This window comes from Prionailurus viverrinus, chromosome D4, assembly GCF_022837055.1.
Source record: "Prionailurus viverrinus isolate Anna chromosome D4, UM_Priviv_1.0, whole genome shotgun sequence".
In the NCBI taxonomy this organism is placed as follows: Eukaryota; Metazoa; Chordata; class Mammalia; order Carnivora; family Felidae; genus Prionailurus; species Prionailurus viverrinus.
The window spans coordinates 18,006,263-18,025,666 of NC_062573.1; the positions used below are offsets into that span (position 1 = coordinate 18,006,263).

Sequence of the window (19,404 nt, forward strand, 5' to 3'; positions counted from 1 at the left end):
GAGGCCCTCTTTCCTGACTTATGTATATGAATATGTGTGTGTATTTTTGTTTTTTTTCTTTTGCAAAGGTAAAACATATAAAGTAAGTTCTACTTCTTTTAAAGTACCTCCCATGATTTGGTGTGTTTTCTTCCATTTTGGTTTCTATAGCTGATTGGCGAATTTATTTTTAATTTAATTTATTTTATTTCAAAGTAGGCTTTGTGCCAATGTGGGGCTTGAACTCACGACCCTGAGATCAAGAGTCACATACTTTACTGAATGAGCCAGCCAGGCACCCCTAATTTTTATATCTAATAATTTTAAGAACTCACTACTGAGTTAAGCCAAGAGATGAACTTCTCTGTACTGGGTTGGTTCCCTTATATTTCAGGCCCATAGAATTAAGCCATTGTTCTTTTATCTGGGCTGCTACCAATTTTTTTTCTTCCTGGTCTTCACTTGCTTTCTGGCTTCCCCATAAAATAAGTAAGTAAACAAAGTGCCTGGGTGGCTCAGTTGGTTAAGCATCCGACTCTTGGTTTCGGCTCAGGTCATGATCTCACAGTTCGTGAGTTTGAGCCTTGCATTGGGCTCTGTGCTAGCAGCGCAAAACCTGCTTGGAAGTCTCTCTCCCTTTCTCACTGCCCCTTACCCACGCTCTTGCTTGCTCTCAGTCTCTCTCAAAATAAATATAAATAAACTTAAAAAAAAGGAAAAAAAGTAAACTAAGAAAATCCAGTTCAATGAAGAGATTACTGTCAGCTATTATAGAAAATAAGAATGACATCATAAACATGAGGAAATAGAGATTCTAGAAATGTCAGCTGTGTAATACCTAACAATTATGTAGTGCTTACTATATACCAGATGCTATTCTAAATACTTTATTTAATTTAGTAATGTATTTCCCACAATGACCTTGTGAAATGTACTATTATTATTCCTGTTTTTACAGACGAGAACATGGACTTGTAGAAAGCTAGATGACTTGCCACGTGGTCACATGATACAGCCAGGTTTCAAACCCAGGCAAAGTAAGCCAGAGTCCGTGCTCTTAACTGCTAGGATATACTTCGTTGGCGATTGGTACTTGTTGACACCCTTTGTTAGAAGGTATCAAGCAAGCACTCGTTCTTTCTTTTATTCCACGCAGAATTCTTCAATATATCAGATCTCTTTCTTCCCCATGGGCTGCCTTTCTGCCCTCTTTTTTCTGGTTCATTCAGGCGTTCTCTCGACTCTGGTATGAGGGCAACTTCAGGTTGTGACTCCCGATTTAAAAATATGCCTCCTGGTTTTGCAGAATAATAGCTGAAATTTTATTTGGCACTGTATTTTACAAGGCACTCTCACCAGCTATCTTTCCTCTGGTCTTTATCATACTCCTGGGTGGACAGAAGCAATATGGTTACTAAAAGTGTAGGCAACTTTCTCCTTCTGTGACCTTGGGTGAATTCTTTACTTCTTCTAAGTTCAGATTCTTTATCTATAAAATGAGGATAATAATAGTATTCACCTCATAGAGGTGTAAACATTGAATGAATTAATACATATAAAACACATAGGATAGTGCCTTAGTGTTAAATGTTAGCTACTCTTATTTTTCATATGACAAGGAAATTGAACTTTTATCTCAGTTTTGTAAAACTGTGTGTTTAGGTGTGTAGATATATAAAACAAGACTGAGAAAAATTATGGCAAAATGCTCACAGGGTAGTGTGATTATGGATAATTTTTTTGTTTCTTCAGTCTTTCCTATATTTCTCATTTTTAAAAAACAGTCAACATGTATAACTTTTTTGGGCCTCCTTTTTAAAAAGTTTGAGAATAAGGACATAAATCGACCTTTTAATAAGGAATGTTATAAATTGACTTGGCTTCTGTAAATGTCAGTTTTAAATGCACACCTCTATTTGGATTAAACATTTTCTAGACTGCTTCAAGTAAAAGGAAGGTAGCCACACATAATTTTGCACTGGGTAGGATGCTGGAAATGAAAGCAACATGTGTGTTTCAGAACTGAACAAGAGTTGGCATTTTAGCCTAATTGCAGGTCTTTTCTTTATAATTGAAAATTTTAAACTTTTGGTAATAAACACAACTTAAACTCCTGTCCACTCCAGAGGCTTGTCCAAGTTAGTTGTTTGGAAGAGCCAATGGTGGTTAAGTCCTCTGTTCTTTAGGTGGTACTAAGAATTCCTTAGTGTTTATCAGGTGTGGAATAGGACCAAAGACTCCTAAAGACCACACACACACACACACACACACACACACACACACCCATAAAACTAATAAATGAATTCAGTAAAGTTGCAGGATAAAAAATCAACATGCAGAAATCAGTTGTATTTCTATACACTGATAACAAAATATTTAAAAAAAAAAATTTTTTTTTCAATGTTTATTTATTTTTGGGACAGAGAGAGACAGAGCATGAATGGGGGAGGGGCAGAGAGAGAAGGAGACACAGAATCGGAAACAGGCTCCAGGCTCTGAGCCATCAGCCCAGAGCCCGACGCGGGGCTCGAACTCACGAACCGCGAGATCGTGACCTGGCTGAAGTCGGACGCTTAACCGACTGCGCCACCCAGGCGCCCCTGATAACAAAATATTTGAAAATGAAATAAAACAATTCCATTTACAGTAGCATCAAATTTAACCAAGGAGGTGAAAGATCTATAGACCGAAAACTCTAGGACTTTGATGAAAGAAATTGAAGGAGACACATAAATGGAAAGATATCCCATGTTCATGGATCTGAAGAATTAATATTATTAAAATGTTCATAACACCTAAAACCATCTATAGGTTCAGTGAAATCCCTGTCATAATTCCAATGGCATTTTTTCCCCACAGAAATAGAAAATTCTAAAATTTGTATGGAAGCACAAAAGACCCCCAACTAGCTAAAGCAATCTTGGGAAAGAAGGACAAAGCTAGAGGTATCCCACTTCCTGATTTCAAATTATACTACGAAGCTATAGTAATTAAACTATATGATGCTGACATGAAAACAGATTCATTGTCTAATGGAACAGAATCAAGAGACCAGAAATAAACCCATGCATATATGGTAAATTAGTATTTGACAAGGGAGCCAAGAATACAATGGGGAAAGGATAGTTTCTTCAATAAATGTTGTTGGGTTGGGGTGCCTGAATGGCTCAGTAGGTTAAGCTCCTGACTTTAGCTCAGGTCATTATCTCATGGTTTGCAAGTTCGAGCCCTGTGTTGGGCTCTGTGCCGACAGCCTAGAGCCTGGAGCCTGCTTTGGATTCTGTGTCTTATCCTCTCTCTGCCCCTCTCCTGCTCAGGCTGTGTCTCTCTCTCTCTCTCTCTCAAAAAATAAACATTAAAAGAATATGTTTTTAAAAATGTGTTGGGAAACTGGATAATTACATCCAAAAGAATGAAATTAGACCCCTTTTTTAACACCACTCACAAAATTAGCTGGATATGGATCAAAGACTTAAATGTAAGACTTGAAACTGTAAAACCCCTAGAAGAAAAGAGAGAAAAATCTCCTTGACTTTGGTCTTGGCAATGATTTTTGGATATGACACTATGAATACAAGTAACAAGCAAAAACTAGCAAGTGAGACTATATCAAACTAAAAATCTTCTGCACAGCAAAAGAAACAACCTACCGAATGGGATAAAATATTTGTAAGCCATCTATCTGATAAGGGGTTAGTATCTTTTTTTTTTTTATATTATGTATAATTTATTGTCAAATTGGTTTCCATACAACACCCAGTGCTCATCCCAACAGGTGCCCTCCTCAATGCCCATGGGGTTAGTATCTTTAATATTAAATAGGGAGGTCATACCACTTCATAGCAAAAAAAAAAAAAAAAAAAAAAAAAATCTGATTTAAAAATGGGCAGAGGAACTGAACAGTTTTTTAAAGAAGACACACAAATGGCCAACAGATGTATGAAAATATGCTCAACGTCACTAATCATCAAGGAAATGCAGATCAAAACCGCAATGAGATATCACCTGACTTAGATTGGCTATTATCAAAAATACAAGAAAACAAAGTGTTGGTGAAGATGTGGAGAAAAGAGAAGCCTTGTGCATTGTTGATGAGAATGTAAGTTGATACAGCCACTTTGGAAAACAGCATGAAGGTTCCACAAAAAAATTTAAATAGAACTCTCATATGACTCAGCAATCCCACTTTTGGGTATATATCCTAAGGAAATGAAATCAGGATCTTGAAGAGAGATCTGCCCTCCCACATTCATTGCAGTATTATTCACAATAGCAGAGATATGGAAACAATCTCAATGTCCTATTGGTAAATAGACGGAGAAGATGTGGTATAAATTTACAATGGGATATTATTCAGCCATGAGAAAGAAGGAAATCTGGGCATTTGCTACAACATGGGTGGACCTTGAAGGCATTATGCTAAGTGAAATGAAATACATCAGAGAAGGCAAATACCAAATGATCTCACTTACATGAGGAATCTACAGAAGTCAAACCCACAGAAACAGAGTAGAATGATGGTTGTGAGGGCCTGTGTGGTGGGGGAAATGAGGAGATGTTGGCCAAAGGGTGCAAATTTCCAGTTACAAGATGAATAAATTCTGGGGATCTAATGTACAGTATGATGACTATAGTTAACAACTTTGTATTAAATACTTAAAAGTTGTTGAAAGAGTAGACCTTAAATGTTCTTATCACCACCACCACACACAAAAAGTATATGTAAGGTAGTAGATGTTTTAACTAACTCTGTTGTGGAAACATTTGCAGTTTATTGTGGAATCATTTGCAATATATATATGGATCTACTCATCACTTACATGTAAGTTAATCTCAGTAAAACTGGAAGAATAAAATATGCCTTTGAATCAAATTGACTGTGAATCGTGGCTTTACCTCTTAATAGCTGTGAGACCTTAAACAACCATCTTTTAGTGTCAGTTGCCTTATCCGTAAAAAGGGGATAAAGTAGTGCTTACATGCTAAGATTGTGAGGATTAATTTAGATTATTTGTGCCTGCCACGTAGAGATGTTAGTGTTATGCCAATGCGCCCTGTTTCTTCTACTACAAATTAGGGGTCATCTTTGACAACATCAGTCTAATCCATCAAGCAATCCAGTTTACCTGTTTTCTTTCATCTTGACTATTGTCACCTTGTTTCAAGCCAGCATCATCTTTTACCTGGACTATTGCAACAGTTTCCTAACTGGTCTTCCCCCTTCTGATTTTGCCACTTTATCAATCCTCTTTTCCCCGAAGAGAGTGTTCTTTTAAAATAACATACATTCGAAATTGTGTTAGTTACTTACCATTGCAAAATAGACTACCTCAAACTTCATGGTTTAAAACAAACATTTATTATCTTAGATTCTGTGTTTCAGGAATTTGTGAGTGGCTTACCTGCCTGCTTTTATTTATTTTTTTATTATTATTTTAAATATGAAATTTATTGTCAAATTCGTTTCCATACAACAGCCAGTGCTCATCCCAACAGGTGCCCTCCTCAATGCCCATCACCCACTGGTCTCCCTCTCACCCCCCACCAACCCTCAGTTTATTCTCAGTTTTTAAGAGTCTCCTGGGGTGCCTGGGTGGCTCAGTTGGTTAAGTGTCCGACTTCAGCTCAGGTCATGATCTCATAGTCCGTGAGTTCGAGCCCCGTGTCAGGCTCTGTGCTGACAGCTCAGAGCCTGGAGCCTGTGTCTCCCTCTCTCTGCCCCTTCCGTGCTCATGCTCTATCTCTCTCTGTCTCAAAAATAAATAAAAACATTAAAAAAAATTTAAGGGTCTCTTATGGTTTGGCTCCCTCCCTCTCTTTTTTTTTTTCTTCCTCTCCCCCATGGTCTTCTGTTAAGTTTCTCAGGATCCACATAAGAGTGAAAACATATGGTATCTGTCTTTCTCTGTATGACTTATTTCACTTAGCATAACACTCTCCAGTTCCATCCACATTGCTACAAAACGCCATATTTTATTATTTCTCATTGCCAAGTAGTATTCCATTGTATATATAAACCACATCTTCTTTATCCATTCATCAGTTGATGGACATGTAGGCTCTTTCCATAATTTGGCTATTGTTGAAAGTGCTGCTATAAACATTGGGGTACAAGTGCCCCTATGCATCAGCACTCCTGTATCCCTTGGGTAAATTCCTAGCAGTACTATTGCTAGGTCATAGGGTAGATCTATTTTTAATTTTTTGAGGCATCTCCACACTGTTTTCCAGGGCGGCTGCACCAGTTTGCATTCCCACCAACAGTGCAAGAGGGTTCCCGTTTCTCCACATCCTCACCAGCATCTGTAGTCTCCTGATTTGTTCATTTTAGCCATTCTGACTGGCGTGAGGTGGTATATTAGTGTGGTTTTGATTTGTATTTTCCTGATGAAGAGTGACGTTGAGCATCTTTTCACGTGCCTGTTGGCCATCTGGATGTCTTCTTTCGAGAAGTGTCTATATATGTTTTCTGCCCATTTCTTCACTGGATTATTTGTTTTTCAGGTGTGGAGTTTGGTGAGTTCTTTATAGATTTTGGATACTAGCCCTTTGTCTGATATGTCAATTCTTCAATATTACTTTTCCCATTCCATCGGTTGCCTTTTAGTTTTGTTGATTGTTTCCTTTGCAGTGCAGAAGCTTTTTATCTTCCTGAGGTCCCAATAGTTCTTTTTTGCTTTTAATTCCCTTGCCTTTGGAGATGTGTCAAGTAAGAAATTGCTGCGTCTGAGGTCAGAGAGGTTTTTTCCTGCTTTCTCCTCTAGGGTTTTGATGATTTCCTGTCTCACATTTAGGTCTTCCACCTTTATTTATTTTGAGTTTGTTTTTGTGTATGGTGAAAGAAAGTGGTCTACTTTCATTCTTCTGTCCAGTTGCTGTCCAGTTCTCCCAGCACCATTTGCTAAAGAGACTGTCTTTTTTCCATCGGATATTCTTTCCTGCTTTGTCAAAGATTAGTTAGCCATACTTTTGTGGGTCCAATTCTGGAGTCTCTGTTCTATTCCATTGGTCTGTGTGTCTGTTTTTGTGCCAATACCGTGCTGTCTTGATGATCACAGCTTTGTAGTAGAGGCTAAAGTCTGGGATTGTGATGTCTCCTGCTTTGGTGTTCTTCTTCAATATCACTTTGGCTATTCGGGGTCTTTTGTGGTTCCATACAAATTTTAGGATTGCTTGTTCTAGCTTCGAGAAGAATGCTGGTGCAATTTTGATTGGGATTACCTTGAATGTGTAGATAGCTTTGGGTAGTATGGACATTTTAACAATATTTATTCTTCCAATCCATGAGCACGGAATGTTTTTCCATTTCTTTATATCTTCTTCAATTTCCTTCATAAGCTTTCTATAGTTTTCAGCATACAGATCTTTTACATCTTTGGCTAGGTTTATTCCTAGGTATTTTATGCTTCTTGGTGCAGTTGTGAATGGGATCAGTTTCTTTATTTGTCTTTCTGTTGCTTTATTATTAGTGTATAAGAATGCAACTGATTTCTGTACATTGATTTTGTATCCTGCGACTTTGCTGAATTCACCTGTCAGTTCTAGCAGACTTTTGGTGGAGTCTATTGGGTTTTCCATGTGTAATATCATGTCATCTGCAAAAAGTGAAAGCTTGACTTCATCTTTGCCAATTTTCATGCCTTTGATTTCCTTTTGTTGTCTGATTGCTGATGCTAGAACTTCCAACACTATGTTAAACAACAGTGGTGAGAGTGGACATCCCTGTCATGTTCCTGATCTCAGGGGGAAAGCTCTCCGTTTTTCCCCATTGAGGATGATATTAGCTGTGGGCTTTTCATAAATGGCTTTTATGATGTTTAAGTATGTTCCTTCTATCCTGACTTTCTCAAGGGTTTTTATTAAGAAAGAATGCTGAATTTTGTCAAATGCTTTTTCTGCATCTATTGACAGGATAAGATGGTTCTTTTCCTTTCTTTTATTAATGTGATGTATCACATTGATTGATTTGCGAATATTGAACCAGCCCTGCAGCCCAGGAATGAATCCCACTTGATCATGGTGAATAATTCTTTTTATATGCTGTTGATTTTGATTTGCTAGTATCTTATTGAGAATTTTTTTTTTTTTTGCTGGGTCTCTGTCTGATTTAGGAATCAAAGTAATGCTGGCTTCATAGAATGAGTCTGAAAGTTTTCCTTCCCTTTCTATTTTTTGAAACAGCTTGAGAAGGATAGGTATTATCTCTGCTTTAAATGTCTGGTAGAATTCCCCAGGGAAGCCGTCTGGTCCTGGACTCTTATTTGTTGGGAGATTTTTGATAACTGACCCAATTTCTTCCCTGGTTATGGGTCTGTTCAAGTTTTCTACTTCTTCCTGTTTGAGTTTTGGATGTATGTGTGTGCTTAGGAATTTGTCCATTTCTTCCAGGTTGTCCAGTTTGTTGGCATATCATTTTTCATAGTATTCCCTGATAATTGCTTGTATTTCTGAGGGATTCTTGTAATAATTGCATTTTCATTCATGATTTTATCTATTTGGGTCATCTCCCTTTTCTTTTTGAGAAGCCTGGCTAGAGGTTTATCAATTTTGTTTACTTTTTCAAAAAAGACACCTCTTGGTTTCATTGATCTGCTCTACAGTTTTTTTTAATTCTATATTGTTTATTTCTGCTCTGATCTTTATTATTTCTCTTCTTCTGCTGGGTTTGGGGTGTCTTTGCTGTTCTGCTTCTATTTCCTTTAGGTGTGCTGTTAGATCCTAAGGGGGATTCTGTGAGTGAAATGTTGCAAGGACCTCAAAGTACCAGAGACATCACTACAAGCATGAAACCTACAGATATCACAATGACTCTAAGCCTATATCTTTCAATAATAACACTGAATGTCAATGGACTAAATGCTCCAACCATAAGACATAGGGTATCAGGATGGATAAAAAAACAAGACCCATCTATTTTCTGTCTACAAGAGACTCATTTTAGACCCAAGGACACTTTCAGATTGAGAGTGAGGGGATGGAGAACAACTATCTGTCATGCTACTGGAAGTCAAAAGAAAGCTGGAGTAGCCATACTTATATCAGACAAGCTAGTTTTTAAATTAAAGGCTGTAACAAGAGATGAAGAAGGGCATTATGTAATAATTACAGGGTCTATCCATCAGGAAGATTATAAATTATAATTATAACAATTATAAATGTCTATGCACCAAATATGGGAGCCCCCAAATATATAAAACAATCACAAACATAAGCAACCTTATTGATAAGAATGTGGTAATTGCAGGGGACTTTAATACCCCACTTACAGCAATGGATAGATCATCTAGACATAGGATCAATAAAGAAATAAGGGCCCTGAATGATACATTGGATCATTGGATACATTGGATAGATGGATTTGACAAATATATTTAAAACTCTGCATCCCAAAGCAACAGAATATACTTTTGTTCTCGAGTGCCCATAGAACATTCTCCAAGATAGGTCACATACTGGGTCACAAAACAGCCCTTCATAAGTATGCAAGAATTGAGATCATACCATGCACACTTTCAGACCACAGTGCTATGAAACTTGAAATCAACCACAGGAAAAAGTCTGGAAAACCTCCAAAAGCATGGAGGTTAAAGAACACCCTACTAAAGAATGAATGGGTCAACCAGGCAGTTAGAGAAGAAATTAAAAAATAAATGGAAACAAATGAAAATGAGAAGACAACAATCCATATGCTTTGGAATGCAGCGAAGGCAGTCCTGAGAGGAAAATACATTGCAGTCCAGGCCTATCTCAAGAAACAAGAGAAATCCTGCCTGCTTTTAGATTACTCACATGTCTGTAGGCAGGAGACTTCAGACTCTTGCTAGCTGTTGGTTGGATGCCTCACTCAGTTGTTTGTCATGTTGGACTTTGCATCAGGCTGGTCAGATGTCTTCATGACATGGCAACTGGCCTCCTCTACAGGGAATAATCTCAGAGAGAGAGAGAGAGAAAGATTGAAACCAGAATGCCTTTATGACCTCTCTCAAAAGTACCACACTGTCACTTCTGCTTGATTTATTAGTCAGAAGTAATTCACCAAGTTCAGCCCACACTCAAGGAGAGGGGATTGAGGCTCGACCTCTTAAAGGCAGGAATAGCAAAGAATTTTTGGACATATTTTAAAATCACTACATTCTACCCTCTGGCCACAGATTGTTTACTTTTCTTCCCATTTCTTCCCCCGCACCCCCAGGCCTCCCCAAAGTCTCATCCCTTTATGCATAGCTGGAAATTAAAGATTTTGGCATCTAAATCTGATTCAGATGAGACTTCTTATATGCAGAGTTCCTTAGGTGTAGCTCCTTGAGTATAGTTCCATTTGATCTAAAGACCTATGAACTAAAGTGACAAGTTATCGCTCCCAAGCACACAACTTTTAGTGGTGGGACAGGCAGAGGATAACCACTATGGATATTTTTGTTAAAACAACAACTAAAAACAAAATAAAACAGGAAGTAAGCATAGGATAACAGCCATATTTTTCTGTTTGAAAATGGGGAAACTAGGAGCCACTGGTTCACAGTATTCTGAAACCCACCCAAACACAGGTTAATGGTACCTTGATGAAGACACGAAGCCTGGGAATGTTTCTTCATGGCCATTAGCACTGCTCTGAGTCATCCTCACTCATGAAAGGGAGCCCATATTTATATCTGCGTGATTTCTCAGCCTGCTCCCTGCCGATGGAAGCTTGGGGATGCAAAAAACTCTTCATTTTGTAGTGATCTATCTCCTTCAGTCCATGTCTCTTGACCTAATTGTACTGATCTGTCTCCTTCAGTCCATGTCTCTTGACCTAATTATCCTCAAAATTTTGTGAGTCTCCTGTGAATCTTATTGGGCTAACTTAATTAGACAAACCATACCCACAAGTCTCTTTATGATAAGCCCTGCTCTAACTTGGGCTTCTGCTGGGACTCCTGAGGGACAATACTCTTAAAGCTTCTCAGAGACCTGTTGTTTAAGTGAATGGATCTCTGGAACATCACCTTGAATCTTCCTGAGATCTTAACATAAAATTTTATAGTCACACTCAGCTTCATCTTTAGACCTTGCTTCCTGACAGTGCCCTAGATTTTGTTTTTGCCTGGAAGCCATTCTTAATTTTAGCATCATTTGCCTTTTGGAGAAGCAAGGAATTTTCACATCCAGCAAGTCCTGGCTTCTTTTTATTTAACAGTGTTTCCTTTCGCTTCTGTATCTCTTCTTACATTTTTACATTTTAAGCAAGAAGCTAAGTGGCACCTTCAAAATTTGTCTTGAAATCTCCTTAGCTAGATCACCCAGTTCATTAGGTTTATTCTCTAATTTACACATTCCTGGGGGTGATTTTCTGACACCACATAACAAAGATCTTCTTTTCTCCACTTTTCAATAAGATTTTTTTTTATGACTTTAAGCTTTTACCCATAGCTTCCTTGAGGAACTTCTGCAAAGTGTATTCAATACTCTCTAGCTTTTACTAATTCCTCAAAGTCCATTCAACTTCCACAGTCTGATGGCAAAGCCACTTCCACATTTTAGGTTTGTTACAGCATTGCCACATTCGAGATACCAAAATATGTATTCATTATCTATTGATACATAACAAATTACCCCAAATTTACTGCCTTAAAACAATAAATAAATACTTATCATCTCAGTTTCTGTGAGTCAAGAATTCTGGGATGGTTTGCCTCATGGTTCTGGATGGTCTTTTGTGAAATTGAAATCCAGATGTTGGCTGGGCCCACCGTAATCTGAAGGCATGACTGAGGCCGGAGAATCTGTTTCCATGTTCATTCTTCTCACTGTTGGCAGGAGGCCTCAGTTTTTCACTATCTTTTGGCTGGAAGCCTCAGTTTCTTCCCATGTGGGTATCTCCATCGAGTTGCGAGAGTGTCCTTCACAATATAGTAGCTGTTTTTGTCCGGCAGTGATTGATCTGAGATTGAGAGGGAGAGAGAGAGGGAGGTGGAAGGTAAAATGTGTTTTATGATCTACTCTCAGAAGTATGCCATTGCTTCCACTTTATTCATTAGAAGTAAGTCACTAAGTTCAGTTCATACTTCAGGGGAGAGAAATGAGTCTCTGCCTCTTGAAAGGAGAAATATCAAAGAATTTGTGGACACATTTAAAAATCACTGCAGAGATCATAGCACTTTCTTGTTTAGAAACCCTTCAGTGGCTGCCAGTCATATTTAGAATAAAATACATAGCCTTTCATGGCTGGTCCCTGCCCACCTGCTGGATATTGGTTTTCTACTTGCCTTCTTGTCACTGTTCTTTAACTACTTCTAGCCTTACCTCATTCTTTGAACAAGATGGGCTTCCCTTCTCCTTCCCTCTCGCTCTCTCTCTCCTCCCCCTTCTTCACCTCCCTCTCCCTCTCCCTTTCTCTCTCTCTCTCCCTTTCTCTCTCCCCCCTCCAACATTTATTTCTTCTCCCTAGAATGCTTTGTCCCCTGATGTTTGCCAACTTGACTACTTTATATCATTTAGATCTTAGTTTAAATATCACTTCCTCATAGAAGGAGGATCAACTAATCTGAGATAGCTACAAAAATACTTCTATCGTATTATACTATTTTAATATTTTGTATAGTATTTGCATTATTTTTGTTTGTTTGTTTACCTTTTTGATTATCATCTGTCCTCCCTCCCACTTGAATGTAAGCTCCATGAGAGTTTGGGTCTTTTCTTTGATTTACATTGCTTTTTCATCATTGCCTAAAATTTTATTTGGTATATGGTAGATGTGCAACAAATATATTTTATATGATTTTATAAATTATGTATAAATTTATTTTATATATTTTGTTATTCTGATAGACTGTAAACTGAACAAGGGCAGGATTGTGTTAGTCTTGTTCACTGATGCATTCTTAGGACCTGGCATCTAGGAAACATTCAAAATTTGAAAAATAATATAGGTGAGGAAATTTGGAGAGATTAAGTAAATTTCCCAAGGTCATTTAGCTAGTAGTGGCAGAGCCAAGGCTCAAACCCAGGCCTTCCTGATTCTAAACTATTAGTACCATAACCTGTAAAGTTTCTCAAAGAGCCATTCCTCTTCTCTTAGTTCTGTATTCTGGTATTTGCTAATGCACTTACATAAATCATTTCACAGTTATATTTAGTGGACATGTACTATTTAAGATCCATAGTTTTCATGTAACATTCTTTAAATATTTTGATATGTCGGTATAGTTCACGTACTAGTTTTCTAGGACATTTTGAGGATTTATATTTGTTTCAACAAGCTTAACTTGTCACCTTCTATATTTTACTTCAGGGCCTGGAATCAGGTATTAAAACTCTTGGTATGTAATGTACTTTGGGTCTACAACAACACTTAGAGAAGTATAAAACATAGATTACAGTGGTCATTCTAAAATGTCTGGCTAATTCAGTAAGCATGTATGGCATGCATACCATTTTGTACAACCTATACACTGCTAGGCAGTGGAATGGAATGTCGTCGCTACTCTCGCAGCAGCTCGAGCCATAGTCAAGGAAATTAGATCTCTACTGTGCCGTAAGCACTAAGAAGTGCTTTGGTTTTTTGTGAGGTGTTTGTTTTGTTTTGTTTTGTTTTTGAGTGTAATGAGCCTCTCTTTCCTACTTTTCTTCTGTCGTTAAGATTTGTTGGAATACCTGGAGGGCTTCTGGAACTATATGTCCCAGATAACCATCATCAGGTAAACTTGGGATTGTTATTAATAGAAACATTGTCTTGAGGAGGGATGCAGGATGCTTTACTGGTTGTCTCTGGGTTGAAGCATTAAAGCCGTCAATTTAGTCTACTAGGCCAAAGACTGTTGCCGTATGCCAGGCTTAATCCAGTATTCTGGGCTTAATTTTCTTGGCCTTTGTGATATAGTTTTAAAAGATATTGAGATAAATTTTAAGCAAATGCTTTTATCTTCTTCTATTTTTAGATCACCACGCTTATTAATCATAAAGATAATACCAAAAAGTCTGATAAAACTCTGCAAGCAATTCAGCGTGTAGGACAAGCCGTCAACTTGGCAGTTGGAAGATTTGTTAAAGTAGGGGAAGCTATAGCCAATGAAAACTGGGACTTGAAAGAAGAAATAACTATTGCCTGTATTGAAGCTAAACAAGCAGGTATGTGATATTGATATTAAAGCTTTTTTTATACCAATTTTATTGCTTTGGATACCATGACAGATTATTGTCTTATTTTGAGCAAAAATATGTTCTTTGCTTTAGCCCTGTGATTATAGATTCCTATAGATTCTGGATTAGCTTCCAGAAATATGGAACTTCTCTTGGCTCAAGTCCTAAATCTGACACGCTGAATTCTTTCACTGGGTAGGGAGATGGTCTTCCCTTCTTGCCATTAGCCATTGAAATGCCAGAGATACAGAGGAATGTGGGGCATAGTCTCTGTCCTCAAGGAGCAAATTAGCATGCTCAGGGTTGTAAGTTTGAGCCCCATGTTGGGTGTAGAGATCACTGAAAAATAAAATCTTCAAAAAAAAAAATTAGTGTATTCCTATACTCTATAGCAGACAAATCATAGTGACTACAAATTTTATGAAGTCCCACAGTTCTCTATAGCTGGTGGCACAGAAGCCTGAGAGAACCTGGGGTATTTTGATGGATACAAGTAGTTCAGCGTTGTTGAAGTATAATTTTTCCATTTTTTTCTTTCAATAAATATTTAGTGAGTGCTGGCTATATGCCAGGCTTTCTTTTAGGCCATTGTGAAATAGCTGTGTGTACATCAGTCAAATGTCTACCCTCATGGAGCTTGCATTCTAGTGAGGGAGACCAGAAACAAATGAATAGATATATAATTATTATTCATGAAAAAATAAAGCAGAGTAAGGATTAGGAGACCAGAGGAGGTATGTTTTACAGAGGACAGCTTTTCTCAACTTTGATACTGTTGACATTTGGGGCCAGATAATTATTTGTTGATAATTCTTTGTTGGTGGTGGGGGCTGTCCTGTGCATTATAAAGTATTTACCAGAATCCCTAGCTTCTACCTATTAGAAGCCAGTAGATTCCCTCTTCTCCCACTGTGACACCAAATCTTGTAACATTCCAGACCTTGTCAAATGTCCTTTTTGGGGTCTAAATGGCCCCCAGTTGAGAACTACTAAGGTAGAGAGTCAGGAAATCCTCTAAAGAAGTAACATTGTTGCAGAGACTGAAAAATGAGGGCCACAGCTACATGAATGAATGAATATCTGAAAGAATGGTATTTCTGGAAAGGAGAAGAGTGAGAATAGTTATGTCCTTCTAGGCAGAGATAGGAACTTTGGACTGTGTTCTAAGTATAATAGGAAGCCTAATGGAAGGTTTCATACAGGGTGGTGGCATAATCTCATATTTTAAAAAGGTCACTGGTGGGGTGCCTGGGTGGCTCAGTCGGTTGAGCATCCGATTTCGGCCCAGGTCGTGATCTCACAGCTTGTGAGTTCAAGCCCTGCATCAGGCTCTGTGCTGACACCTCAGAGCCTGGAGCCTGTTCCAAATTCTGTGTCTCCCTCTCTCTCTGTCCCTCTGTCTGTCTGTCTGTCTCTCTCTCTCTTCTCTCTCTTTCTCTCTCTCAAAAATAAATACACATTTATTTTATTTTTTTAGTGTTTATTTTTGAGAGATAACACCAAGGTTTGGATAACTCTAAGGTTTGGAGTATGAACAGCTAGGGAAATGGTGGTGCTATTTACTGTGGGAGGAGCAGGTATATTTAGAGGGTCATCTGGGTGAGATAAGGCCAAGTAAATATGGAGGGGCCAACCAGGTCATATATGGTCCTGTGTGTTCTATGAATGACTTCAGGTATTAACTCTGCAGATGACAGACTGAGGAAATTTCAGCCAGATGAGAGACATAGTTTGTCTTTCTGGTAGCATGCAGGAAATGAACAAAGAGGGTTGATTTAGAGAGTTCAGACACAAGGAGGGAAATTACTATGGAAGCTTCTACAGTAAACCATGCTGAGCCAAGGCAATGTCTTAGAGATAATAAAGAGCAGGGAGGGCGTGCAAAATATTAAGGTGGTTAAGTAGCTAGAACTTTGGTATTAGCTAAAAGAAAGGGAGGATTCTGAGTTCACTCTTGAATTTCTAGCCATTCACTGTGATAGTGAATAAACTTTAAGTGGGGAAGGAGGGATGGCCTCATTGCATTTATAACTTGTATTTTACCTACATTTTAAAGAGGATTTGAAATAGCTTACAATAAAAGATATATGTTTAATAAACCCGTTATAATAGGAGATGAAAATAAATATTCTGGAAAGTTTGGCCAACGCTGTTACTTTAATTAAGCATGAAATTTATCTTTGAAAATCCTGAAAGGCAAGACAAAAATGTGGAAAAGAAAGGGTTATATAATTCTCATTGTTTGTTGAAAGGAAACAGACCAGCTCGTCAAGAGGAGAGCAACTTTTTTCCTGGCACTAAATTATTGTGTGGGCACTTATACAACAGACCTTACATAAGGCAGTGGACAATTCAACAGAAAATGTAGAGATGGTCTACATATTACTGTTTTTTTTATAGCAACCCTTAATTAGGTTTTTGAATAGGTTTTGAATAGAGTTTTTTTAATGAAAGGGCAAGCTGAGTCCTACTCACCTTATGGGCTTTGTAGGATGTCACTGTGCTCAGTGTATGGTGAGAAAAGAGGACATGGTCCACCGACCCGCACTGCTGTAGACTGTGGCTCTCTGTGAGTAACTCTAAGCCCAGGCGGCTCCATACAGGAATCTTTCAGAAGCCATCTGTTGTCATGGGCTCTGCCTGTTGTCTCTTTTCATTTGGAAGTTGCCTTTCCCCTCTTGAGAACTACCTCTTATGTCACTCTGGTAAGAGAATGAGAATGGCGCCTCCTGGAGTTGTATATATGGAAGCCCTAATTTCTCTTAACATGCACAAATTTAAGACTTAACTTGAATCACTCCTGAAATGTTTCTGGTCCACTCAGCCCATAGTAATCAATTTCTCTTCTGAACAATTTAATATTTATTTGAGGGGAATAATGTAAAGTAGTGATAAAGAACTAGGACTTTGGAGTCAGACTGCCTGGATTTTAGTCCCAGCTTTTCACTTGATACCAGTGTGATATTGAGCAAGCTATTAAACTTTTTTAAACCTCAGTTTTCTCACCAATAAAATAGGGGTGATGTTAGTGTTTACAGAAGTGTTTTGATATAATGCATGTATGCATTTGGCTCATAGAAAGTACTCGATAAGTATTAGTTGTTATACTTATTACTGTTTTTCTTTTTTCTTTCTTCTGTTGAGTTCTTTTTTTTTTTCTTAAGATTTTTTTTTTTTTTAAGTAATCTCTACACCCAACATGGGGCTTGAACTTATGACCTGCAGGATTAAGAGTCGCATGCTCCACTGACTGAGCCAGCCAGGGGCCCCTCCTCTGTTGAGTTCTTACACTGTGTTTTTACCTTTTTTTTAAAATTGAGGTATAATTGACATATAAAGTTAAGTTTGTTTTGATGTACAGCATAGTGACTCAATATTTGTACATACAGTTGGCTTTAGACAGCGCAGGGATTAGGGGTACTGACCCCCTGTGCAGTTGGAAATTGATGTATAACTTTGACTCCCCAAAAATGTAACTGATAGCTTACTGTTGACCATAAGCCTTACCGATAACATAAACAGTTGGTTAACACATATTTTGCGTGTTATTACTGTATTCTTACAATAAAGGAAGCTAGAGAAAAAAAATATTAAGAAAGTCATAAGGAAGAGAATATACATTTGTAATACTATACTGTTTTTACTGAAAAAAAATCTGCATGTAAATGGACCCACAGCATTCAAACCCATGTTGTTTAAGGGTCAACTACATTGTAAAATACTCACACAGTAAGTCTAGTTAATATCTGTCATCAGATATAGTTAAAAAAAATTTGTGATGAGAACTTTTAAGATTTAGTGTCTTAAAAATAAGCAATATTTTCAAAAATACGCAATACAGTATTAACTATAGCTGCCACGCTGTGTATCACATCCCATAACTTATTTATTTGGTAACTAGAAGTTTATAATTTTAGACTCCACCCAATTTGTGCCCCTCCTCCAATATTTTTACCTGTCTACTTAGGTTTTATATTTTATATGGGAGCTCAAGAAATATTTGTATTTAACCGACTTTGGATTTTCACATTAAGACACAACAGTAATTACATATACAAGTTAAAAATGGCAACCACGAAGCTAAAAGGACAGCTCTGTGACTTTTTCAGAAAGCTAATTTCTGAACAGTCTACACTTTGAATAGCTTTATAATGTTAAGGAAGAATTTGACCATGTTGGTGGAGCTAACCAAATGTTACCATCCCACGTAGTTAGGAGTTTAATGCCTGGGTTTAGTCAGAAAAAGGAAAAGTTATGTAATACCATATGTGCAGGCTCATATGTAGTATCTTTGAGGATTGAGAGCTGTAGGAAAAAGTAACATTTTCCAGAGGTAGAGAGGAAACATTTTTATCCTCTAAATTATTGCAAACTGATACTAATCCTCTTGCCCCTTTTTGTGTACATAAAAATTTAATTCTAACCTTTCTATTCCTCTGTATATTTTGCTATGTAAACTGTATTAGTAACCTATTGTGTAACAAATTAACCCAAACCTAGCAACTTAAAACCACATTTATTACCTCACATAGTTTCTGAAGGTCAGAAGTCAGAGAGTGGCTTAGCCAGCTGGGTCTGGGTCACTGTCTCTCATGAGGTTGTACTCAAGGTGTCTGTTGGGCCTGTAGCTATCTGAAAGCTTGACTGGACAGCAGGATCTATTGCTTTCCTCTTTTGATTTTTGGCAGGCTTTACTTCTTTGTTGGCTTTGGCCAGAGGCCTCAGTTTCACCTTATCTATGCCTCTTTGTAGGAATGGCTACTTACAACATGGTAGTTGGCTTCCCTCAGACAGAGAGAGTGAGTGAGAGCAACCAAGATGGCTACCTTAGTGTCTTTAAAAACCTAATCTTGGAGGTGACAAACCATCACTTCTACCCTACCAACCCTGGTGTGATGTGGGAGGAAACCACACAAAGATGTAGATTCCAGGAGGTGGGGAACTTTGGGAGCCATCTTGGAGGCTGGCTACCACAGACTTCCTCTTATTAGTAGAGTTCCAGCTGTTGTCATGATATGTAACCAATACATATCTAGTGGCTTATCCTTTGGGTTTTCCTGTGTTGTTTCAGATTCCTGTTGTCTGAAAGTAAATTTATCATACCCCTTTCTGTGACCTTCTTTCTGATTAAAAAAAAAATGATTTAGGTTCACAAACTCGAAGCCTTTTTTTTTTTTTTTTTTTCATTTCTCCTTTTCTTACCACTGTTCAGGTACGAATTTTATATTTTCTTTCCTTGGTATCTCTCAAATCATCTTTTTTATGTTCCCATGGCTGCCATCCTTGCAAGATCCTTACTACTTC

General features: G+C 37.8%; 1 protein-coding gene across 1 annotated transcript in view; it reads left to right on the plus strand.

Annotated features, from left to right (window-relative positions):
- The window catches only part of CTNNAL1 (catenin alpha like 1), a 62,907-nt gene that overhangs the window by 5,582 nt on the left and 37,921 nt on the right, over positions 1–19,404 (plus strand). The window contains exon 2 of the mRNA XM_047829250.1: positions 13,899–14,088. Within this exon, the coding sequence (XP_047685206.1) occupies positions 13,899–14,088 (190 nt within the window). The remainder of the gene's footprint in view (positions 1–13,898; positions 14,089–19,404) is intronic.